General features: G+C 37.6%; 1 protein-coding gene across 1 annotated transcript in view; it reads left to right on the plus strand.

Moving 5' to 3' along the window:
- The window catches only part of LOC108136764 (protein couch potato), a gene marked incomplete at its 5' end in the record, with an annotated part of 51,148 nt that extends 25,498 nt beyond the window's left edge, over window positions 1-25,650 (plus strand). Inside the window, 10 exon segments of the mRNA XM_017258123.2 lie at window positions 15,266-15,343; window positions 15,405-15,458; window positions 15,571-15,633; window positions 17,122-17,266; window positions 18,227-18,429; window positions 18,945-19,291; window positions 19,614-19,651; window positions 19,781-20,355; window positions 20,683-20,731; window positions 21,753-25,650. Coding sequence (XP_017113612.2) covers window positions 15,266-15,343; window positions 15,405-15,458; window positions 15,571-15,633; window positions 17,122-17,266; window positions 18,227-18,429; window positions 18,945-19,291; window positions 19,614-19,651; window positions 19,781-20,355; window positions 20,683-20,731; window positions 21,753-22,018 — 1,818 coding nt within the window.
- Between the last annotated feature and the right edge of the window lie 1,572 nt (window positions 25,651-27,222).

Here is a 27,222-nt window from a genome sequence, read left to right on the forward strand (position 1 = left end):
CGAAATTACAGAACTGAACACAGCAGGACCCTGGAAAAAACATGAGTTCTAAAAAAGCCGGGCGGAAAAAAACGCAAAACATTTTCTGATCGAATCAAAGCAGAGTTTGCAAAAGAGTTGCACGAATCAAGGCAAAAACGTAAAATGCAAAAGTGGAAAACTTCAGGCAGCCAGACGGACGGGAGTCGATTGGAAATCAGGAATGCATATGCGAATATGAGGCGGGCGGCCGGAGCCTGACACTGAAGTTGATGGGTTAATGCCATTAGACGGCATTGATTTGATTGGCCATGATTGGGAAATGCCATCAGCCAGCGGACTTTCTCATGTGGCAGCCAATTCTGCGGCTCCTGGCTACCCACTGCGTATACGTAATGCGAGGAAATTAACCACAACGAAAGAGCTAGTTAAGCTAGTGATGCGTTTTAATATATCGTATGTTTCAAGTGGGAAAATGTATGCTTACAGATTAAATCAATAGTAAGGGAATAATAGATCATCAACATCAATCATCTTTTATCCCTAAAAATTTGTGTATTAGTTAACCTTTCAAACGGTTTGAAGAACTGAGTATTTTTTATTTATAAATAAACGATAAAAACAAAAATGAAAAACCAAGCATCCAATTTGGAGTGCCTCCTAATAGAAGATCACGCATACGCAACGTTTGGCATTGCTCATACCGTTTATGATTGCCGCCTTTTCAAGCCTATATTAAAATGATTTATATTCGCATACATCGTGAACCGTGGAACTTGATTAAATTGCACCCACCTCCTCTCGAGAGTGGCTTTAAGTGGAACACGCACATTGCTCATTTATTTCTGAGGCGAGTGCCGTTGCCATTGGCTACCTGAGCATAGTTGTATCCTTTGATTGATTCCCAATGATTATAGAGGACTGTGCACGCTTGAGATATAAGATGAGATGTCGGGATATTTATTACAGTTAGAGCTTCAAGCGTGAAGAAAAGTTTAGTTTGCAGCTTATGCATCAAAATTTCCTTTGTCACTTTCATGGCAAAAACCAATAAAGTTTGGGGTAAGGAAAAACTGCAAGAAGTTTGCACATGTCGCACACTTTGGCTTTCTTACCAAGAAAACATTTTGCCCCCCGTCTGGAGGAGCGAAAAGTGTTATAAATGTTGGCTGTACATAATTTTTTGTGACTGCTTACACTTGGGGGAGTGCCCTTTTGCTTTGCTGTGGCTTTCAAGAGTTTGCTTCATTTGCCTCTTGTCGCCTGCTGTCAGACGTCGTGAAAATCCACTGGCACTTCCCGATCTCTTTGTCCCCCATTTGTTGTGCTCTGGCTCAGTTTCAGCCTGACTTGCAACTGGCACCCGCTGTTTGTTGCATTTTCAGTGTCACTCAATGTCGTCGGCTGCCATTTGATTTTGCAATATGTAAACGTATTTATATATGTTCTGCTCGCCCCTTGGAAGGGGCTTAAAATGTTTTGGCATAAATTTTACTGCATCATAATTCCATATCCCACAGAGAGGAGAAGTCTTGGAAGGCCATAATATTGATGAGGTGGTTTGAGTTTGTGAAACGTGACTGGGTGCTCAACCTGATTCCCCAGACTCCTCGGTTGGTGTGCGAAATTTGTGAAATAAGCCGGAAATCGCATAAAAATCTGAAGCTGCCGCTGCAGTTGCCATGGCTACGTCTCCAGGGCAGGGATTTTGGTCGATGGTGTTTGCCCCGACAATGAGGCACCGTGTAGTTGGGCCTACTTGAGCGAACGTGCTGAGCCTGAAAATATGGGTCGTATTTTCCTTTCTGATCGAAAAACTCTTTCTCCGCCAGAGCTTCTGCGTCTGATTTAATTTTGAGTTCATTTCGCAGGCAACAAATAGAAAATAAATCGTTCAACGTTTGGCCAGCCCGAAGCTCTTTGGCGCTCTTATCGCTGCAAAGCTGGGAGCTCTGAGCGCTGAGCCTAGTCCCCAGGTCCTCTAACCACTGGCATATAAATCTGCACAAAAGCCAAAAACTCGATGCGATGTGGCGGCACAAAAACAATAAAAATGGTTACAAAACGTCGCTGGTAAGATAAGCCAAAAGATGGATAGGGCGGTTGCTGGCGGTGCTGCTGGTGGTCTATCAACTCAGCCACGTTAAGCGATAAAAAAAATGGCTTCCCATAAAAAGGAAAAGATAAAATGCTACAGACAGGCAGTCAGACAGTCGTACAAACAAACGCACTGGGCGACAGGAATCCTTATCCTTGGGGCCAAACGCTCACACATGCAGGGATAAACACTCCAGCATGAAAAATGTCTTCATCTTATGGCATGAGATTGAGTTTTGCAATTGTCGGGATGTTGGATGTAGTTGCCTGGCTTCAAGTGCAATTTCACTGTGATAGAAACCCACAAAGATGTGGGTCTTGAAACAATGCTTCACTTGAAAATGATCCGAAACTGATCTCAGTATTCCAGTTCCGTAGTATTTCTCAAATAATTGACATCAGATGTTTCTTATTTCTATCAATGAAATTGGAGGTGTCACTTTATTAAAAATTGTATTTAAATATTGAGAATTATTGAATTAGCCATTAACTTCATGTTTAAGCATATAAATCATTTAAAGTCAATCTCAAGTCTTTTGTAAACTCATTCAAGTATCGCACAATTTTACGGTAAATTAAAAACATACAAAACAATCATCTCTAAAATGTAATGGACTGAACGCCATTATAAACTTCACAGCACATTAAACACACAATCCGATCATTTTATTTACCATGAAGCGAACTGCTTAGTTGGCTATCAAATACTCAGAAGTTAAATTTTTCCACCCATTTTATTTATGACCTCTTGCAAGACTCGTCTTCGAAGGCCTCAGAGTGCAATGCATTATTCTGACTTCCTGTCTGACACCTTATGAAAAATTGATCAAACTACAACTTATGCGATTAGAAGAGATACTTTGTAGATTGTGTTGTTATCTGCATTATCTGCATTCCCTTAAGAACTTTCCTCGTTCTTGAGCTCCTGTTAAGCCTGCTTCGGGGAGTTAACGAATGTTTCCTGCTCACAGCTCCCTGCTCACTCCATTTTGCATTTGATTATTTGCCTAAATAATTTAAACAATTATAATTGTCTGTGTCGTTGCATAGTCTTTCGACGCATCAGCCGGCTAATAACAACAGACAGATGGAAATGCAGAAGTGTGGTTATCTTTCCCTCCCGGTATTGTCATTGAGTCGGATGCCAATCTGCCAATCTAGCAGTCGTTTTCCCCTTGAAATCCCTCTAACCCTGGTGGCATTAGTTATTCGGGGCATTTTAAGTGCTTTGGCATTTTGTGTTTAATCTGCACATTTGTTGCATAATTCATGGCGCCACGTTGCAAAACTGAAACTGAAATTGCAACTGCAACTGCAGTGCCACACCAATTGTAGTTTGTTTTTGTGTGCATCTCCTGCTGAGTGATGCAATGTTTGTGGCACGCCACCCATACCCATACCCATACCCATACCCATACCCATACCCATACCCATACCCATGCCAATCCAACTCCAACTCCACAACTCTACGGCCCCATCATCTCTCTGTTGATTTGAATTTTAAATGAAACTTTCCTCGCCTCGCACTGGATTCCCTTCGGCCATTTGTTATATTTACGCAATTTATTTTACAGCCAAAGATCAAAGCAAATTGCACAATTGGCCACCAGTAGTTGGTTGGAGAGTACAGTCTAGTGTTTCCAGTAGTTTTTTTCGGCATTTTCTTTTTAGCGTCCCTGTCGCGCTGAGTGTTGTCAAACAGAATTTATTTGTCAATAAAGCCGTCACTTCATTACGCGCATTGTCCTGCGTCCTGCGTGCTGGTGCTTCAATAACTCACCCTGTGCACCCAGTTCTGCCTTTTTTCGAGTGCTCTTCCCTTCGGCTGCTGTGCATGCAAACCATTTAACAATGGCGTTCAGAAGTATAAACTTGGATTACCGAAGGCGGTGGATGAGTGTGGGAAAAGCTGGCAGGACCATCGATTCCACGGCAATACCTGCTAGCCATTCTCCCCCTACCACTTGCCACTTTCCTCTGACATTAATGAATTTGCCGCTGTCAATATGGCCAACTACCAGAGTGGGGAAAAGGAAAGGACGCAGTAGTAACAAGGGCCACCTGCATAAAAACAACAAACGGGCGGGGCAGAGCTTCCTCCAGCAGGATACACTTCACCATGCTATATCCACACTGCCTGACGAACCGGACAAATTCCGGGTTTGGGACCGGGTTGCGTTTGCCGAAATGTTCGCATTACAATTTTCATTTTTGATGTCTATTGACAGAACGATATGAAGGGGGGAGGGACCGAAGGGGACAGGCTGCACAGAGGACACTAGCTGTCATCGCGATTGTCGGGACAGCCAGTAAAAAATGTTATTTTATACACTCACTAACTAAGCGAAATTCGATGGCAAATTGCTGAAAGCACAGATATCATATTCTTCACTAAAGAGTAACATGTTTCATAAAGTTCCACACTATTATTGTTTGTGGAATAATATATATTTTCATCGTTTTAATTTTTTTCTAAAATGAAATTTACAATTTAAAGAAGTTCAGTTCTGTTTTTTTGTGACTTTTTTTTCGCAATGTAAATGTTATGCAGAGCAGAGCAACTTTAAATTTTAAAGAACGTTTCTACGTTTACTAAGTCTCATTCCAATTTTTTTTTTGTCACAACGCTTTGCCAAGTTTTTAGTTGTTATTGCAATCCAACCAACACCTTTTTTCATTTTTTCAGCAGAAGCTAAATTGTTGTTTATCCTGCTGCATTTTCATGCTATTTGAACTGGTCAAAAAGCTGGAAAATGTGGAGGGACTGCAGTGCAGACTCAATTACGCGCTTCTTTGTGTCGATATTTGTGCAATAAAAACTCAATTGGATGACCATTTGGCATTGATTCTGTCCCACTCCCTCCCTCCTCCTCGCAATTCAAGCACGTAGAATATTTAACAATGGTTAAAGTTATCTTTACGAACCATGGCGCTGACACATTACAACAAATAACCGAAATGATGTGAATTAAATTGCGCCAAAATAAAAGACAAAATGTTTGTGCGTGAAGATTTAAATTAATTCAACTGCAAGTCAGCAAGGAGAGGAATAAAAAATTACAGAAAACCAACTGCTGCTGGCAATTCTGAAACTCTGTAACAAATGAAGTAATTAATTTCAATTAATTTGCATGGCCAAGCAGAAAAAGCTAAATAAATAAATAAATAAATATGCACAGTATTTCAAATGCAATTGCAACATTTTTATTTGTACTCAATCAAGTATTCCCCCCACTCTGCAAACATTTGCTTCAAGTTGTAGTTTATGAATAAATCAACGTATAAATCACCTATCGACTTTCCCGCTCCCGAGACAAATCACTAATTAAAATCATCAACTCCTGACCCCAAATTGACTTGCAGAGCGTAGGGGTCCTGACCTCTCCCCCAACTAATTCGAAGCCGTATTCCCGTTTTCAATTTGCAAATCAAATTGCCAGCTTGCCAAAGGGGCGGAAAATTTCACCTTTCAGCTCTTGACTACTACATAGTTTTTCGAACACCCCTTTTTGTGCGAAATAAAGGTTCTGTGCCTGGCATCGTTTTAATTCAAGTGGTTTGTCAGATTCCTGCTTTCCAAATACAGTAGGTGAGCTTTTAAAATGTAATTTCTGCGTCATTTATAATAAATCGGTTATTGTAATGCAAATTTAAGAAATAAATCCCTGTATTCTTTAAACTCTTTTACTCTATACATTTTTGTATCTGTTTTAAATCCAGTCGTAATCCGATTATTTGTATTCATATTTTAAGATCCCGGATCCGGCATAAAAATTCGCTTGTAATCCTTTAACGGAAAATCGTGTTCGATGAGCGCTTTAAAAGGAAAATCATTCCACATTTAAAATAAAATGTGAAACTTTTTCAATTCATCCTAATTTGTTTGCAAATGTCAAAATCTTCAAAAAATTTCTTTAAAAGTTGTTAGGGGTTGTAATTACCGTTTTAGACGGCAACGCTTTTTAACCGCTTATGAATCGGGTATGCGTTTCAGCTTCAAAAAATTCTACAGAGCATAAATATTAATATGGCAGCTGAAGATTCTCTTGTTAGTGCTAGTCGTGTTTTTTCAGCTATTTTCCACCTACACTCACACACTCTTATATAAATATTCATACTCCCAAGCATACACACACACACACACACACACAGATACACGGCTTTGCCTTGGCGTTTGCATTTCATTAGCCAAAGTGGCATTGTCTGTGTGCTAGCCTCACTATCCCTCGCCCCGCTCGTTGGCTCAAAAATAGAGCACATTTAACAAACAACAGCAGCGGAAAAAAGGAAAAAAAAAAGATGGTAGAAATGCAAAGTATCCAAATAGACTGAAGGACACTTGAATCCTTGTGTCCAAGTGTGTCTGTCCTTCTCTACAGCTTCGGAAAAATATGCTAAGCTCTGGCTAACGCCGTCCCTTTCGGACAAGTGTCAGCTGAAGTGCTTGCCAGTGTGTGTTGCTGTGTTTGTTTCCCTGTATTGTCACACGCTGTCAAACCCGTTTTAGCCCATAGTCAGTTTGAAGCTCTGTCCCCATCTCACATCTCACTTCGCACATCCTTGCATCCGTATTTTTAGCCAGGCGGCTAATTGTGACTGACAAGCGGGCCAGAGACGGAGGATCAGATGCGTGTGCACATCGATGGCAACTCAAGTGAGTGTGAAAATGGCCATACCCCTCTCATTTCGAGGGGACTCTCACATTTGTCTCTATAAATAGTCGCATGAGAACCCCAACTAGCAGGCCTTGAAACACAGACATTTTAAACACACAAAAACACACACAAATTCCCGATTGCAAGTTTAAGAATCCTTCGGCTTCCGCTTGGCCACCTGCCAAGCAGCTAATAAAGTTTTTCAACAATGGTCAAAAGAAAAAAAAAAACGTGGGACAGAAATTCCGAACAAAATGAGGAAGAAAAGTTTTGCCTAATTTGCGGCAATAAAAGCAACTGCCACAAAAACCAGCTAAAATTTAGTGGCAAAAAAGAACAAAAAATACATTTGGGAAGTGCTCATGTTTACTAGAGGTGATATTTTTATTGAATACTTTTCTTACTTTAGTTATTGTCATCTTAAAGGAAATATTTAATTATTAAGGATCCAAAAGCAAAGCAACTTCTTACAAACTCAAGTTTAACAAAACAAGATTATATTTTCCTTTAGCTCAGCAACTGTATTATGCAATTATAGATAACTTCCTTTCCATTGTCTTGGGTAATTTATAATTTGCTTTCCTTATTTATTTATCCAACAAAGTTGTTTTTGCTTTAGGTATTTATTTATTGAATAATGCCAAATCAGCAATTCAAATAGTTATGAACAGATCAGACCACAAAGCACCCCCAAGCCATCACCGCATTAATGCATCTCCAAAACTCAGTGCACTTAACCTGTCCGAATGTGCAAATACCATTTATAAATATTTAATTACATATTTGTGGAGCAACATTTTCCCAAACAACTTGACAACAATTCACATGGCCAATGTTTAATTGTCATACTGACACACACTCAACCACACTCGCAGATAGGCTTTGGATAATTGTCAGCTTTTTAATAATTCAGCTGATATTTCATTGTTGTTTTGCGGTAAACTTCTACAAGGATGCAAAATGTTTTTATTGTTTCAGGTCCTCGGTGACTTACTTAAAAATTGATATCATCAAAATTGTTTGTGCCATAAAAATGTTTCCCGGCGACAAAACTAATTATCTAAAACAATGAGCCGCACAGCAGCAAATCAATTTGCACAGTGAATGCAAATGTTTTTGGCGCCACGAAAAGAATTGGAACGAATCATTAAACAGCTGCATTGGAGAAAACTCTGAAAAGCGGATTTCCAAGTTCTCTAATGATTCTTTTTCGTTGGCTGCACTTGAACCAAGGCTTTTCAACTGGCTTTGATTGAAAAGCCGCAGCGCTGCTTAGGTCAACATTATTTATTTAAGCGGGGACCAAAGAGGAGAGAGGGGCGAGTTTAATATGCGTGCCCTGTTGTTTGGTCAATCGGAGCAGAACAGGACATGCCGGAAAAGTAACGAAAGTAGTGCAGGATGGGCGCTCGTTAGCCCGAGGAGAACCAAAAAGATGGCTCAAATCTGGCACAAGAGGCGGAGAGACACCAGACATTTCCTAGGCACGTAATCCATGTCCTCCTTTGGCTATATCTCTCTTCTCTTTGCTGTCTCCATGATTGACCCAAAAATGCGATGATTCGTTTTGATTTTTCACTCTGTTTTTCGCATCCCCGCCTGTCCTGTTTAAGCAATTTTTTTCTTTCCTGCTTGCCAGCAAATTGAAAACAAAAATATGGCCCTGGGCGAACTTTTCAATTGGCCCCGAAATTCAATGAGGGAATTTGCAGTCTCAACAAAAGATGGGCAAAATTGTTCGTCGAAAAATATTAGTTTGCTCAGTTCACAGGGTTTCAATTATGGCTTTTGATTTGATTACTTTCAATTGACTTACTGAAAAAGTTTGGCCATAATTACCTGTAGAAGCCAAACGCTGTCTGAATTGAGCACTAAACCTGCTAGTTAACACCTGCAATTCAACACCTACAGGGCACACTCACTCACACACTACAAGCTTAGCACAGTTTTCCCATTTCCCTTATGCTTCGCTCTCTCTCTCTCTCTGGCACACATTCTCTATCTTCCTTTTACCCCTGTGGCCTGCCACAACATACTTTTGGCATAATATATTAGCTTCTACGGTTGCCAGTGCTCCGCCCTTCCTTTTGGCACTGCGGCAACTTCAATCTTAATTAACTGAGTTTACAGTTATCCAGCGTTACTGCTATGGCTAATGTTCCTGTGGATGTGGCCACATATCACGTATAAGCCGCATGTGCATTTTATTAAATGACACTAAAGATGCAATTGCTGCAAACAGAGTAAGACATAATTTCTCCACAAGAACAAACATTTATCTTAAATGTTATCACAACAGCAAGTACCTGTCGGATAAGTAATTAATTTCTTAACTTGATGCTGTTTAACTAGCGACAGCTTTTGAATTATATAAAGTGAACAAAATATGAATATCAATTTCATTAAGGCTTGGCTAGTTTATTACTGTCTTAATGATCAACTTTGTTGAAACTTTTGCTTCAGTTGGTCATTTATCTTAATCCTCTCCCTCTTTCACTCGTAAAATCTTTTATTTTGAATAATGTTTCTTGTCAAATTGTCTGGCAATTTATTTGTGGTCTGGAAATCCTTTTCTTTGCATAGAATTGCTCTATTGTTTTGTCATTTGTCGCTGTTGGTTTTCATTTTTGTTTGTGTTTTTCTTTTGGTTTCATTTCATTCTGCTTCGCTGGCGGAAACAATTCGTTTTGTTTGGTTACCTTGGCCTAAACGTTGAATTGTTTGCTAATACCTCTGAGGCCGGAGGCCTTGTCCCGTTTTCGGGTAAGGACATTTTTCACCTAGCGATTGCCTACTAAATTTTGTATTTTATTCATTGCAATTGCAGAAAGTCTCATAAACTAGAGGCAGCTGCTGTTGTTAGGAAAGATATCTCTCCGGCTCAGTTCATAATTAATAAGCCAGCGTAACTGACACAACACTTAAGCTTTCCACTTGCCTTCCACCATCGTTTTCCCAGAAAGTATGCAACGGATACGCCCTGGAAAAGTCATCGCTCATTTGTTATTTAATCTTCGTTCGGCCAAGGGGCTGCTGTCCTGCTTCAACCCTTTGCACACCGTCCGCTGGCAAGCGAAAGTGTTAATGAGTTTTAATTATTAAAATTTTGAAGCTGCTGTTGGTGCTGATGCATTTTTAAGGGCAGGCGGGTTTTATTTATAGATATTATATATTTCATGGGATATACACACAACCCCCACTTTTGACTTTTCCTTAACTGCAGCAATTCCCAGTCGCAAAATGGTTTTCCTCGGCTTATCTTGTTATAAATGTTGTTGTTTTCAAACTGCCAGGCTACGAGAGCAACAACGATAATAACAACAAGTGAATTTTGCTGCTGGCAACAAACTTTTGTCAGCCAGTGTATGAAATTCGGTGTCTGTGTGAGTGTGTGTTGCAAATAATTTGCAATCAAAAGTTGCCGGCTCCGGAAATTTCCAGCGAAATGTATGGGTGTGTGTTTAACGGAGGGTGGGCGTGGCATTAGGCTTCAGCTGTTTATCTCACTGACGATCTCTTTCTCACTCTGCCTGTAGTTCCATAATTTTCCCTTCTGATTACGACGGGCTTATTTATAAATTAATCTGCAAGGGCATGGACGGCATTAACTTTGTGGATTCTTTGTGGATCACAATTAAAATATTAGTTTTGAGCGCGACTTATGCAAAGATTTGGTAAGCCCAAATAAACTTTAATCAAATGCAAAATGGCGACAGGCGCTAATTACCCGGAACGCCCCCGCGATTGTCTTGTTGAAGTAAGGAAAAGCGCCGGAAGAAAATAAATAAGCCAGGATAGGAAAATTCTGGGAACAAGAAAAACTAAAAGACAAAAGGGCAAAGAAACAAGCTTAAGACAATGGCTGGAAGCTGAGCCAAAGCCAAAGGCAAAACAAAAACAAACCAAGGCTAAAGCAAGAGATTAAAACCTCGACCAGTCTTAATTGAGCGGAGCAAGGAGGACTAGCAATCCACATCGCGTATACGCGATGTTTGCCAGACGCGTGAGCTAAATGCCAAAAACCGAATGGCAAGCGGGAAAAAATCCAGGAAAATACAAAACGTTTTCAACATTGTGATGCAGTGGCAGCGAATAGAAATGCTGCATTGACAGAACGGGACAGAGGAGCTCAACCATTTGGAATTCTTATTTATCCTTTCACCAACTTCAGTTCACATCTTGTATGCAAAATGCGCCAAAGCAAATACAGCAACATTAATGGCGACGAAAAAGAAAAACTACAATGGAAGGCAACAACAATGGGGACAACGAAAGTCAAGCCACATGCATTCATTCATTTGGTTTACTCATTTAGTTGCAGTTCTTTTTACTTTTTATAGCATTCTTCTTGGGAACAACAACTGAAAAATACACAACAAAAAAATATTTTAATAAATAAAAACAAAAAGTATATTCACATTTTTTCAAAATCATAGATAAATAAATCCAGTGTCACAATTTAAATATTAAGTATTAAAAAATAAAATATAGAAAATATATATTAAATGGCCTATTTTTTTCCCGGTACTCTGTTAACAATCGCTGTTGCGGCACACTTCAAGATTTTTCTCGGATGCTGGTGTTGTTGTTGCCACTATTATTGTATTATTGTTGTTTTGCTGCCGAGAGCGAAGAAAGGAGCAGAGAAAGCAAAGAAAGCAAAGAAAAGCTAAGCAAACACAAGTAGCTGACAACAATAACAAGAGCAGCACCAACAATACAACAATAACAAATTGTAACATAAACTTTTAGCTGCTGGCATTTTAGTTGACTAAATGCTCGACTTAATTGGCTAACAGTCGAGGGTAGAACAGAATAAAGGAAACATCTGAGGCATTGAGAACCATGTTGTGGATTATTGAAAAGACTTTGGCCTGACCCGATTTGACAAGAAATTGAGACAAATCTTGTAAGCAAAAATTCCATACGGACCAAACAGAAAAAGGTTTAAGCTGTGGCTATCATTTACATAAATTAACAAGTGAATTTAAGTATCAAAAATATTTACTTTAATATTTTTAAAATAAATTGAAATAGTTTGTTATTTAAAGTAAATTACAAAAATAATCTTGATGTTAAAACAAATGATGAAAATTAAAAATTTCACTCCCTTCAAAGTAAAAATACAAGCAAAATTGATATACAACTAAAATAAATGAAATTGAACATTGCAAATATAAAGGCAATTAATACAAACATATACCGCCAATTACACAAAGCTTTATAAATTATGAAAAGTATTTACACATTTAAATAAAGTTTAATCAGTTAAATAAAGTTTATGCTGAATAATTTATAATATAATATAATAAACCAACCAAAGCAAATAAAATTCATGTGAACGAATCACATTTTCTGAAAAAGTATTTATATTTTGATTAAAATGGCTAAATAATTAAAAATGACTACTAAAGTTAATCAACATCAATCAAATTCTCTCTTTCGTTCGCACGTTGCCATCAGCTAGTTATTCGTATTTGCATACATCAATTGCCATTTAATTGCCAACAATTTATAGAAAATAAAAGCGAAATGCTTTGTGAAAATGCCGCCAAATGATAAAAATCAGCAGCAAATCAGCTTAAAGGTGGCTCAAAAACCCCTCTCTCTCAATATGGAAATATGTTAATTTGTTGCGGCTTAATAGTTTTAGCGTCGACTGCAACACGTTCAAGTGATTTGGAGGCTACTTTGCCCAGCAAATTGTTTGCTTTTATATGCCATTGCCACGCCCACGTCAGCAGTAAATGGGCGTAAGTGACTGGCAGCAATGCTCGTATTTATGCATGTGTTTGTGTCACTGCCATGCTTAATTATTGTAAGTCAACACTTGACTACCGAGTGATTTATAAACGTTGTTACATTCCCTGTTTATGTTGGCCCAACAATGTTGGAAGACAAGGTCGACTTGGTCGCTGCCCCCGACACTTCTTCGACCACAAATTCTCAGTGGGCAACGCTGCGTATACGCAATGTATGGAAAATGTAGCTAAATCACCGAAGTTAGAACATTTATTTGCGGGAAGAACAACAAATGGAATCAAGCATAATTATAAACAAAGTTTGGCTATGGAATATAGACTGACAGAAAGGAGTGGTCGGTACTGAATGGGGCGGCGTTGGTATTGCGGCAAATGGGGAGGGGAGTTTAACTTCTTGGCAACAAACAGCAAACCGCAAATAGCAAACACACTCACAGAGAGAGTCAGACAAAGAGGCGGGAGTTCATGTTTAGCAAGCCAAAATCAGAGCCAAGTTGCAAGGTTGACCAAAAGACAACAGCAGCAACAACAGTCTTGCTGTATTTAAATGGATTTTGGCAACGAGAGTTAGACAAACCCGCAAAGTGCAACAACAACAGATGCAGAAACAGATACAGATATGGATGCAGAAACCGAACACCCACAACATCGAAATAACCATCAGAGACCAACTTGGAAACAAAATAACACTGAGAAATTTAATTAAAAGAACATCGTTAAAAAAAGTATAACAGCAACCACCTAAAATAAAGTAAAATGAAATACTGTCCAGTAAGAGCAAAATTATTCAAATGAATTACTTTTATATTACCTAGTTTTTAGAGCGAGTCCATCAACGTATTATAAGTGATTATTTTTTAAAAAATAAAATACCTTAAAAATATACTTTAATTTAAGTGTTATTTCTTATTTTTCACAGTGAACCGACATAATGTCTCTTGCATGTACACACACAGCTTGTATTTGAAGTTGAAAGTTGGCCGGCAGAGTTGGAGTTGCAATTGCAGTAGAAGTTGCCAAATACTAAATGTCTATCCGCAATGCCCACAAGCACACACAAGCAAAATCCTCGTTCCGAGACAGAGATAAAGCTATATAGATAGAGATGCATAAAACGGGGAATTCAGAGACCGAACTCAAATAAAAATGAATAAAACTTCAACATATTTTTCCCACTTGCCTTAAGTTAATTTACACTTTTTGGGGCATTTAATAATAATTGCATTTCAATTGCCATTAGCTGAAAAGCCTTATGAATCCGACACCAGCCATCTCCTAATTAGGCTCCTTGGCCGGTTGCCCTTTTCCACCCGCAGACTCATTAATGCCTTCAATTAGCAAAGTCCGTGAGGCAGAAACCGGTTACTGCATAAAAATTAATTTAAATTGCTATTTAACTGACCGTGCTAAGGCTTTTCCTCAGCCAACCACCTTGGCTTTTCTTCCGTTTCCCCACAGAACATTTTCCCACCATTATTTGTTGTTAATTTGGTGTAGTTTGAGGATTTGAAAGGCTGCTGAACTTTAGCTTATTAATTTGTGAAAATTTCTTCAGTGGGACAGGGGACAAAACCGTAAATGCAAGCAGCTCTTGACGATGTTTCCTATCCCGTCCCAGCTGCACTTGAATTTTCGCCGGAGATATACGAGTTTTTCCTGCAGGCAGAACTTCCCTCTTAGTCAATATGCGTGACATGTTGCAAGCTTGTAACGATGTTTTTATACAACCAAATACAAAATACACAAGGACGGAGTTTGCAGTAGATTACAGAACCAACGGCAAAAAAAAAGGTAGATGGCAATGATAGAACACGTTTTAATTTTGAACAAAACACAACAGTCAAAAGGGGATGAAAATGGCTGAAAAGATCGGATGCCCAGAAAAGTATAAATTTCAGTTCTCTATATTGTGTAGGTATTAGTTAAAATAGACAGGATTAAACAAACCGATTTGTAAAACAATGAAGGAGAAATCGGGTTTGAATACAATCGATTTAAATGGAAAGTATATATTTAGATTAGTGTTCAGTAAGAGCTGAAAATAATTCGGAAAAAGGCAATGGGATAAGTTTTATTATATCTTACTACAACGCGTTGATTTGGCTTTCTCTTTTATAATCCTTTAAAGCTAATGATGCTAAAGCTTTAAGGACTCGCAGCAAAGTAATTTTACCTGCTCAGCATAAAATATACACCCGAAAAAGAGCGAAAATAAACAGGGGAGGTGAGACTCTAACCCAGTTCCACACATTCACATCGCTCAAAAGTAACGCTCGCCACCTCAACTCAAACATTTTCGCCTAGGTGTTAAAAATAAAAAGCTGTCAGAGCTTGGGACTCATTTAGTCCCTGCAGCACACATGTGGGCCAGAGGGGATGGGCTTACCTGACTCAACCTCCTCCAACAAGAGTCACGTTCGTAGCGTTGTCATAATGAATTCAGCGTTTATGGCGCTTATTCCATTTGGTTTCATTATCAGTATGTACATGTGACCCCCACCGCCCTCATTTACCAGCCCCATTTACCACCCCCTCTGAAATGTCATGTGCGTGTGGGAGTGGTGTCATGAACTTTTGGCCAATGAGAGAAGGGGATGGCAAGGACAAAAGCGCATTACAAACATTTGAAGTTGAAAATTGAGGCTGAAGGTTGTATTTTTGTGTTTGCTGGGACAACGTGACAGTTCCAACTTAATTACGTAATCATAGGAAATTGGTTTTTGTGAACCAGCAATCATCTAACCATTATCCATCTATCTTTTCAATTTGCAGGTTCGCACACTTTTTGTAAGCGGTTTGCCCATGGATGCCAAGCCGCGCGAGCTTTATTTGTTATTCAGAGCCTACGAGGTGAGTTTTAAAGTTAAAAAGCGGGTACAAGATGGTATAATTTCAATTTTATTTTAAACAGGGCTATGAAGGATCTCTTTTGAAAGTAACTAGCAAAAATGGCAAAACTGCATCGGTATGTATTCAGATTAAATAAAAATGCAAATTTAAAACGCTTCATTAGTTCTTAACTTCAAATAAAAATGTTTCCAATATTTGTTTAACCGTTTATATATTGTGTTTTTCAGCCCGTTGGCTTTGTAACATTCCATACACGAGCTGGAGCAGAGGCAGCTAAACAGGATTTGCAGGTAAATATTGACACCAAATTTATCTATCTATTTTATATACCTGGTCTAATTAAAAGAACACCAATATGTTTTAGCAATTTTTTTTTGTGCAATACGAAAAAAAAATCCTGAAAAGTATATTCTCAGCTGCAGCAAAAGAATCTTACACGTTTAACATAACAAATGTAAAGCACCCAAAAACCAAAAAGTAATGAAACTAAGACTATTAAAATACTTGTATACTCGTATTGCCTGGCTTTAATACCGGTAGGTCCCTGTCGCCGCTGCTCAAAAATCAAGCGTGAAGCTCCTTTTGCATCACCCGAAAATCACAAAAAAAACAATACAATAGCAAATCAAACAAACAACAACAAGAATCCACACGAACACGTGCTTGCATTTGAAAAGAAAGATACTTTTATATTTCACCCAATCGCATTAAATGTATCCCTTTCTGTCTAGCCTTCGCTGTCCCGCTCTATATATATATATATATATATATATATATCTGTCTCTCTCTATCGCTCTATGTATCTCTGTCTAACTTCCCATTGAGTTGTCTTATGGTTTTTGGTACTTGCATCCCCCTTCCTTTTATTTTCTCATTCTACGAAACTCTTTGACACGCAGAGAACACAAATACACACGTAAACTGGTACACTCATCACACCCACACACACACCTCCATCTCTGGCAACAAAACCCTCAGCAAACATGGCAAAAACAATCAGCACCAACAACCAGAAAAGCAAAACAATGTCTCGAGCCTGTGGTGCATGCCCCCCTGTCACGCCCCTTAAAAGCCCTAACGCCCCTCTCGAAGAGCACTATTAAATTTCTAGAAATGAATAGTAATGATCTTCGAATTTTGGAGAGCCCGATAAGCTGAAATCATTTTATGATATTTGTTCGCAATTCCGTTTTTTTATTATTATAAATACGTACAAATTTTTTACAGTGTAGACAGAATACTATTTAAAAGCCGCAAAAAATTAAAAAAATATACGACATTTTAATGATTTTTTTTCGCTCGATCCCTAAACACAAAATAAACAGTGAACAGCCTTTGTTTTTGTCGTCCACTGTATAGAAATTTAAATAACACTTACTTTTTATAAGAAAAAATAATGATTTTTGACATCCTTTAATGGCGAAAACATTGCAGCTTTTGTCTTAAGGACAAAAGCACCCACATTCTAATCCAGCATTAATGACCCCTTCCAAAAAATCAGATTAAGAAAATCAGCAGGCACTGTGCATTAAAATTCTACGTTGAACAGCCCCAGCCCCAAACCTCAAGCAATAGTTCTCGCAAGAAATTAAAATCAATATTTACCACCGTTTTCTTTTAATGTTACTTTCACGCGACATTCAAAATTATTTTTGGCGAATTGTTGCAAAAGAAATACTTAAAAAATCCCCCCCGAAACTTTTGAACTTTGCTGAAAGAAAAAATTACATGAAAAAAAGAAAATACAAACCGCTGTATTTTGATCTGATCATTTACAGCAGGGTGTACGCTTCGATCCCGATATGCCCCAAACAATTCGCTTGGAATTCGCCAAGAGTAACACGAAAGTGAGCAAACCCAAACCACAGCCCAATACAGCGACAACAGCCTCACATCCTGCATTGATGCACCCACTCACTGGACGTAAGTAAAAAATGAAAAGAAATCAAAAGAAAAACCAAATACCAAAATGAGAACTCGGCAGCTGCTAATTTCTTAAATTTTGTTTTGTTTTCCTTTTGTGTATGTAGTTGATATTTATAAAAAACCAATAATATGTTTAAGGGTACAAGAAATCCGAACCAAAGGCGTACTCGAGCACCTCCTTACTATCGACAAAACCACACACACACACACCGAACACTCACACACTGTAACACCGATCTTTCCAACAATTAGGAATTTGAAAATGTTTAATATTGAATCGAAAAAAAAACAAACCAAAAAAATAACTTGCTTCAAGTGCACTCAATTTTATATATATATCAGCAAATTTATATCGTAAATACTTTTGTATGCTATACCTATCATATCGAATTGTTATATCTGCATACTTCGAGTCGCTATTGAATTATATATATATATATACATATATATTCCCAACTAGGTAACAGCAACAATAACTACAACATCTATATATAATGTACTGCACTTTGATCACTTGTAACACTTTGTGCAACTTACACACACGCTCAGAAACACAAAAAACTATACACGCCTACAAAAAATAAAAGAAAATTAGCCAAAGGCAAAAAGTTACTACTGATTGGCGCTAAAAAAAGTGCCAATAAAGCTCAGAGATCTTAGAAAAAATTTTGTATTTTTTTCATATATAAAATGGCATTCTATAATAGTTTAAATAAAAAAAGGCAGTTCATTTAAAAATATTAACGGCATTAATTTCCTTACTTATAAAAAAAAACGACTGAGACTACGAACTTAAAACATAAAAAAAATCATTTCTTAATATATACTTTTTTTTTCGTTTGGTAAACCGTTCTTGTTTTCACCATTTAGATTTTTATCAACTTAAACCCGTCTATAATAGTTACTTAGGTGAGCTGCCATCTGATTTACTCCACTATCATTCTTCTCGACTCGCAGATCTGGGTGGGCCCTTCTTTCCGGGCGGACCGGAGCTATGGCATCATCCGCTAGCCTACTCGGCAGCTGCCGCCGCTGAATTGCCCGGAGCTGCTGCCCTGCAGCACGCCACGCTAGTGCATCCGGCCCTGCATCCGCAGGTGCCAGTGCGCTCCTATCTCTGACTAAATACAGACAAAGTAATGGAGCAGCCTATGCATCAAGTAAGTGGTATATTATATATTTTTAAGTTATAGTCAAATTTATTTAGCCAGGTATTAAAACTGTTTGAAAGGCATCAATTAAAAAAAAACCGAATGAAAAATACACTCATTTTAAAAATATTTAATAAAATGTTTGTTAGTCATATAGAGACATTTTATCGAAAATAAATATTTATATAAATTTGTATTTGTATTTATTATAAAATTTCATCCTAACGCTACAAGTTTGGAACTTATAAGTTAATGCGCTAGTCACATGTTTACTGTCTAACGGGTCGTATGAGCTCCAACTCGATTAACATAGTTTAAATTCATTATATAAAATTTATAATTTCAAATAAAATATTATTATTATATTATAGTATTCAGTTTGCGATTCTTGAAATTCTTGTGTAGCTTTAGAAAGACATATTTTAGTGTTTGTATCAGGTGTTCTGGACATGCATTTATGTTGACAATCGTGTTGTTAATTGTTTAATATAAATTAGTTATTAAACATTAACTCCCCTTTTCAGACTCAAATGACCATGCCGCCACATCATCAGACAACTGCTATTCATCCCGGAGCCTCGATGGCTCACATGGCTGCGGCTGCGGGAGCGGCCTCCGCTGCTGCCGCCCCACAAAGTGCTGCTGCGACGGCCGCCAACAATGTGGCCGCGGCCGCTGCTGCTGCAGCTGCTGCTGCCTCGCACCACCACTATCTGTCGAGTCCGGCGCTGGCCAGTCCCGCTGGATCCACGAACAACGCCAGCCACCCGGGCAACCCACAGATCGCGGCCAATGCGCCCTGCTCCACACTGTTCGTGGCCAATCTGGGCCAGTTTGTGTCCGAGCACGAGCTGAAGGAGGTGTTCTCTAGGTAAATTGCACACAGATGACTCTGCCGATAAGTTCCTTTTTTTTGTTGACACAATGAATACCGCACTGAGATCACAGGAAACCACAGTATAAACCACTCGATCACACATCGATCACCATAACAACCACCAACCACTCTCGATGGCACTTTGTGAACTTTCTTAACCGAATACTAACCGAAAAATTTTGCGTTCTCTTCCTTGGTTCGTTTGTTGCCCACCATCCCCCCCGATCACTCTTCTTGTATGATACATGATAACCGACATATATATCTAACAAAAAATTATATATATATACCCAACTATGATATATAATATGCACAGTATGCCTGGCTTTTGTCGCCTACGAATGCACACAAAAGGTACGCACCCAATCACAACTTCTATGCCTATGACTTTGTCTTCAACTCTGACCTCAACAAAACCAACTTCAACTTCCTACTCCACAACAACATCTGCGACCGCTACCGCTCTTGACCCACCACCACCAGCCATGGCAGCAGCAACTGGCTCAAGCTGCTCCACCAGTAACGGCGGCGGCAACAACGCTGCGGTGCAGCAACATCCGGTGGCTTTCATCGAGTTCAAGGACCCACCGAGCGCATCCCAGGCCATGCAGCAGCTGCAGGGTAAATATCTGCTCAGCTCGGATCGCGGTTCCATTCGCATCGAGTTTGCGCGCAGCAAAATGATCAATGAGATGGCCATCATGAGCACCAAGGCACCACCACCCCCACAACCTCCTGCTGCTGCACCACCTCCACCACCCATGTACATCTTGAACGGCGGCGGCGGGGTCGAGCACTTACTGGTCACTGCGCCACCGCCGTCGCTGCAACAGCAACAGCATCTCCAAATGCAGCAACTGCAACAGCAACTGCAGCTGCAGCATCACCAGCAGCATCATCAAATGCAACAGCAGCAACTCCAGCTGACCGTGGCAGCACCCTGCACCGCAGCAAGCACCGACACCAACAGCACCACCACTAGCGTTGTCGTTAACTCACTACAGCACCACCAACTTCATCATCCAAATCAGCACAACCAAAATCATCTCTTTAGAGACGTATGTATTATTCTGGGTGAACCAAATGAACCAAGTTTCTTCTAAGTCTGTGTAGAGTAATCTCTAGCCCACCATAATCATTAGTTGCTCCACTAAACTGCACACCCTTTATCCCATAAATATTAGAATAAGCTAGGCCATTCAATCCGCAAAAAGGTTTTGGCCAGGCCCGAAAATCCCCCACAAGCATGACCCCGTTAAAGACCCGTTTCCCCTAAAAATATAAGCGAACCCCATTAAGTATTTATAAAATTTTGCAAATTGTTATTGTTAAGCTTGCCCGTTTACTTTGCATGCTACCAACCACCACCAACACCACAACAACAGCAGCAACATCAGCAGCAAGCAACAATCCAGCAGCAATCAGCAGAAACAAGTAAGAACCTACCTAAGGGATGGCCAAACCATATAGCCAGCATATGAGTTTTGGACCGTAGCACTTGCACACACCCATAGACATAACAATTGGAGCCACATTTAAATACAAATTATAGCACACAAAAGTTAGCAGGCCAACAAGAGCGGTCATAACAAGTTAAGGCCCATTGGGAGAGAAAAGGCAAAAAGGCGGTCGGGCAACTTCCTAGACATCCGCTTTCTAAATGCCCGCTTCCGTTGGGAGACTGCACCCCAACCACTGACTTAAGCACCACTATATCTCTCTTTAGTTCCCCATCTCATGGGTGGGTTGTGACTCACGTATTTCAAATGCCAAACGACCACATAAATTCATTTTTTCAATTTGCTGCATGAAAAAGTGGCAGGAGCAGCGAAAACTTCATAAAAAATGCAAAAATTGAACGCAGCTTGACACACCCATATGGCCGTACACAAAACCCACTCGACTGCCCCACCAACTTGGCCACTGCAGCAATAACCTTAAACGTTCGAGTTTAAAAACATTTTTGTTCAAGGCATTAACTTTTCTTCACCTTGTTGTAGGTTGTTTGCTGACTTTTGATTATCAATTTGCATATTGAGGGGTTGGCATGTTTAAGCTTTAATAAACTTATAATCTAACCAATGGAAAATTTTGATTGTGGCCTTGGGTTCTTTTTATATTTGAATTTTTATTTGAATTTGCATTAAAATTAAGACATGTTTTTAATCTTTAATTAACTAATTACATAACCTTTATTGCTACTTTAACGACTTTGGAATGCTGTTTAACGATATTTTAAAGAAAATATTAAGTTTTGATGTATCAGCAGATGGATAATATTTTATGTATAAAAATGTATTAATTAAAGTAACCAGTTCACGCATGGGAAGTTAAAACATAATCACTAAAATAACCAGCATGCGTAGCCACCAAGCAAAACCAAAACCCGTAGATGGACCCTGTACACTGACAAAAACTAACTGTCGCTCTCTCATTCTTAAAATTATTTTCAGAGGAGCGGGTATGGAATCACGGCATGATTTGCTCGCTAAGAAGCTAGAGCGCGAAATGCAGCAACAGCAGACGCAAGTGCACCACCAGAATCAGCAGCACCACCATGCAGCAGCGCAGCACTACCACCACAGCCACCAGACGGCGCACCACCAGCACCACCAGCAGCAGCAACAACAACAGCAGCAGGCACAGCAGCAACACCTGAGCCACCACCACCACCATCATCATCAGCAGCAACAGTTCTTGATGACGCCGACAGCAACCTGACCCGGTGGCAACTTAAGCCATCATTACGCGACGACGCCGCACCACCACCCTCTCCAACAGCAGCAGACGCAGCCGCACCACATCTATTCGTACGTGCTGCCGGCCGTCAGCCACATAGCAGCCTGATGAAATCACATTTGAGTTTGAAAGTGAAGGGCAAACAGAGCTCCGCATGCAACGGATTCATGCGAGGAGGCAAACATTTAGTTCTAGATATAAAAAATATATAAAAAACGCAAAAAAAAAAAACAAAACCAAAAGGAAAAATGCAAAAAGAAGTTAATTTATATGTGAAAAAAAGACAAAGGCAGAATGCAGATCCCGTAACCCAGTTTAGTGAAATTTTTCGACAGACAACAAAAAAGATTGTAGTAGAAACCAAAAACGGGATAAACTTGTAGTAAAATATACAATTTACGATAGATCGGAAGCTGAGCGAACTACTTAACTAAGTTAGTTGCAATACATCCGATATGCCCCTATAAACGAATACACGTACATACATAAACACATATACACATATAAATTATATATGGCATGCTGATCAAGAATTTTTTGGTTAGTTTACACCTATTTAATGTCTTTAGATTGATCAATTGATTTTGTTTAAGGGTTTTTGTTTGACATTTTTGGTGTTTCTTTTATTGTTACTACTTCCCCATTCATCCCCATTCATCCCCGATCTTAACTGACTTTTAACAAATGGAATTGAGACATAAAATTCTTGTTCTTTCATCATTTTATTTTTATGTGTCAAGCAGTTTAAGGGAATAAAAAAGAAAGTATAAGGATGAAGAAAAATATATAATTATAGCTTAACCGAATGTGCCCTTTTAATAGCTCTCTTTCTAGAATTATGAAAAATAATACGAAACAAAACCAAAACAATTTAAATATATGCATTAATGTAATAATTGTATAACTAGTAAGGTAATTTTCAAAATGTTACTCAACAAAAAAATTCTGCAAAACAACCACAACGAGTAGTCGACGTCATCGTATAAATTTAAATTTATATTGAGGAATACTGAAAGCTGGTTTCGAAACTTATTTCTTAAAAACGTAAGAATAACAAAATTTAAATGTGAATTTGAAATTTACGCGATAGGATCTATCGACGACTTGGGATGAACGTTGCAGGTGCGCTGTAGTGAAAGCAAAGACTCGAACAAAACGATTTTTAACAAACAAGAAAAACTAAAACGAAACTTAAGAGAAACTGGCACAGGACACTCTAAACTTTCCGCCCAGAAAAATTTGTTTTCTTTCACATATTTTGTTCAGAATTTTCTGCGTTTCCCCTACAAAGACTTGAACTTTACTAAAGGGCCTCTAACCTAATGGACCCCATCTAAATATTGAGAAAAAATTCCTAACTAACTTTCGAAATGCTAGAACAATCAAATCACATTTCTTGCTAAACCAACGATTGCTTTAGTGGGGGAGGGCGCAGGATAAGATCGGATGAGGAGAGATCGGCAATAGTGGGAGGGTGGGGAGAGGGAAGAAGAGGTAACAGCAAACGAGGACGAGTAAATAAAATCAATTGCATATCATCTTACGTAGCAAGCATAAATCAAGTATGTATAACTACAAGAAAGAACAAAAGCAAATTCAATTGTAACTAAACACAAAAAACAGCAGAAACCAACTACAATTAATGACAAAACAATGTAAAGCTTAAGTGCTAACAACAATATATAGTTAAATACGAAACAATTTATAAGCAAGCTTTTTACATAACAATTTTCAAATGCTTTTTTAAAGAGTTCGTTCAACCTTGTTTAAACCAATTTAAATATATATATATATATATACGGATAAAATCTTCATATTTTACCAAAGTTGTCCTTACTAATTTAACAAGTTATGTTAACCACTTCACACACAATTTATTTAACAAAAAACAGAAGAGACCCTCGAGTAAATCATCTAATTTTAAATGTTTTTTAAAGTTTAGTTTAAGGTTAATGTGACTAGAAATACCAAAGGCATATTTGACAAAAAAAAACAATTGTTAAGAGAAAATATAAAAAAAGAAGCAAAACGATTTATTAATTGGTAAAGTTGTAACCTTTTCAACACATTTTTCTTTTAATATTTACCTATTTAATTTTCTGTCTAACTTTAGTCGAATGTAAAATGCATATTCCGTCCAATTACATTTCTTGCTTTCCTCTTGCCCAAAAATATCATCTCTTCGCCAGCGTCGCGTTGGATAGCATCATCATTCGAAGTTAAGAACAGAGGTCTACTTATAAGTCTGCAATCCTAACACACACACACGCACACGATCGCCACAAGGACAAGTAAATTAGTTAAAGTTGTAGTGTATAAGCAAGAAAATGTTTAATTATAAATAATATACTAATGCATATCATAAAATTGCGCCTTTCAAAACAATTTAAAAAAACAAATAAGAAGCCCGATGACGGAAAACAAAAAATATTTACAACTACAAATAAGCATTAATAACGAAACCAGAATTAATAGAAGCTATCAAATATTTTCGAAATTAATTTTTAGCGCCTAAGAGTGGTTAAAGAGCCCAAAGGTTTGCAACAAAAGCAATGAAAATACGCATAAGTGTCTAGGTGTGCATGTGTGTGTGTGTGTGTACATTTGGGAAAATCTTGTGCAATTTTTATTCACCACAGAAAGCAAGTTTGATAGGTCCCCACCCCAAAAAACCATTTCGAGGCTTGATTTCCAGACATTCTTTAATCTAAATTTAATAGCTATATACATACAGATTTAACAAATCTGCAGAAAGCTAGTATTGAACTAGGTCTTGGGATAAACTGAACAACAACAGATAAAGCTAAAGAGGAAAACCTAGCTCGTAAACGATAAACTAGAGAAAGCTAAAATGAATGAACGACAGAAAACCTAAACTAAACATTATGAATTATGGGAACATTATATAAATATATATACACACATATATTAAAACATTTTTGAAACAAATGAAAACTAAATAACAATTACAAAGAAAGTAAAAATAACAAATACATATCAGCAAACGGATAAAGAACAAAATGAGAAGAAACTTTTACAAGAAAAATTATTAAGAAAAAATAAAACCGATATGTTTTGATGTGGTTTTTAAATTTTTAAACATTGTAAGCGTAAAAAGGCAGAATAGCAGTTACCAAAAAAGGGGGAAAAAGCATAACTGAATGGAAGCTTAGTTATAAATTATGGAACTACTTACATAAATGCTAGCTATATGCTTACATAGTAATGGCATATCTACATATGTGGCAGCAGTAATAGAAAGACATTAAAACTAACAGTAATAATAAAGCAGTAACAGTATATATTATATTGTATTGTATTTATTGTGTTTGCTTTAATTTGCGTGTCGAACAAAATTTTCATTGCGTTCTTGATTCTATGTTTAATTTAAGTTAACTTCCAAATTGCCTTATGTTTGCCTAAAAAACTATATTAAAAACAATTCAATACTAATTTCTAAGTAATTTATATATACACGTATTGTATACCTCTCTTATACATAAACCCCATATATAAATATACTTATATCATTTGTGTAGCCTTAACTTAGAACTTTTCAATTGACGGTATTAATTATGCATAATAAAACTTTATATTTTGTTCGTTAAACAAAATAATTTTTGTTTTATTCAAACTCATACAAGCGCGATGAACCCTTTGAAAAACGAATTTTAAATTAGTGAAAATTTTTGCAAAAAAATTAAAACTAACTATACAATTACATATACATATTATGCTACAAACAAGAATCTCTCCCCACTTAAAGTTTTGAGTCATTTGCGGGAGAGCCAACTAGAAAAGCATTATACTCAACCACAACTGGCTATGGACAGAGCAGATAAATTCGCTGTACATTTGTAATACATAACGTACTATGCATATCTATATACAGACATATATATGTATAGTTTCTGTAGAAAGTTAAGTAGGAAAGGAAACTGATATTGAATATTGAAAATATCATGGCAGAGGTAAAACAAAAGAAGCAGAAAAGGGAAGATAACACAAGTCAAAACATATCAAACTCGTGCCCGAATAAAACTATATATACACATTTATATACACTATATATAAATGAAAAGCAGCCACAAATTATGCGCAGCAATTCTCAACGGTATAGAAACAAGAAAATTATGAAAAATAATTAAAAAGAAAACCGAAAGTCTAACGGGAAATTGCAATTTTTATTTGCATAACTCAAAGTTGGGTCTACTTTTATCCGTAAAAAATACGAAAATAATGATTAATATTAATTAACATATTAAAAATACACAGATGGAAAATATTTGTCTATTTTGAGGCTCATTTTTCATATTTCATTTTCGTAAAACAAAAATACGACTTTCTTTTAAAAATCTTTTGCTAATATTGTAAAAAACAAATTGATTTTTCAAAGCAAATGAAAAATAAAACATATAGCTAAATATTATTATAAAAGTTACATAAAACAGAAACAAAACTCGTATATATATAAATATAAATATCAGCCTTGTTCTTTATATATATATTTAAAAAACCAAAAAAAGGAAAAAACCATACAAAATATTAATAAATTATTGACTACTATAAAAAAATGGAAACAAAAACATAAAAAATATTTAGCGAAAATATTGTATTGTGAGTTTAAATGTATTGTTGCATACGAAACCAAAGAAAAGACATAACAAATCGGTACAGTTAAGTTAAATGTAAAACTAAATGGCAATACCAACCGATTGGCAGTGCAAATGAATGACAAAACCGAACAGATCAGAGGCAAACCGAACAGACAGAAAGGTGAACCATTTTTCACAGACAGCAACCAGCGATAAGAACTAAACGAAATTAAATTCAATTTAAAATGCCGAACAGATTATTTCAATTCAATAATAATAGAAGGGCAAACCCGCAACACAAATTATACAATTTGATAATGATAATATTTTCAAGCGATCAAGATCGAGGGAAGCACAAACGATATACCCTGCAGCTAAAGGGAAGCAGAAGAAGAAAACGCAGTTTGCAACAGGCGACAAATTATAATAATAATAATACAAATAATAAATAAAAACTTTAACAATTGTTTTGTGTAATTGTAAAGAAATGGAATTTGTTGTGCCACACGATGGGCTGGGCTTTGACTTGGCAGTGGTTTGTATTATGCGGTATATCGAAGGTGGGTAGATAAAAAAAGTTACAGAAGACAA

This window comes from Drosophila elegans, unplaced genomic scaffold (genome assembly GCF_018152505.1).
Source record: "Drosophila elegans isolate 14027-0461.03 unplaced genomic scaffold, ASM1815250v1 contig_476, whole genome shotgun sequence".
In the NCBI taxonomy this organism is placed as follows: Eukaryota; Metazoa; Arthropoda; class Insecta; order Diptera; family Drosophilidae; genus Drosophila; species Drosophila elegans.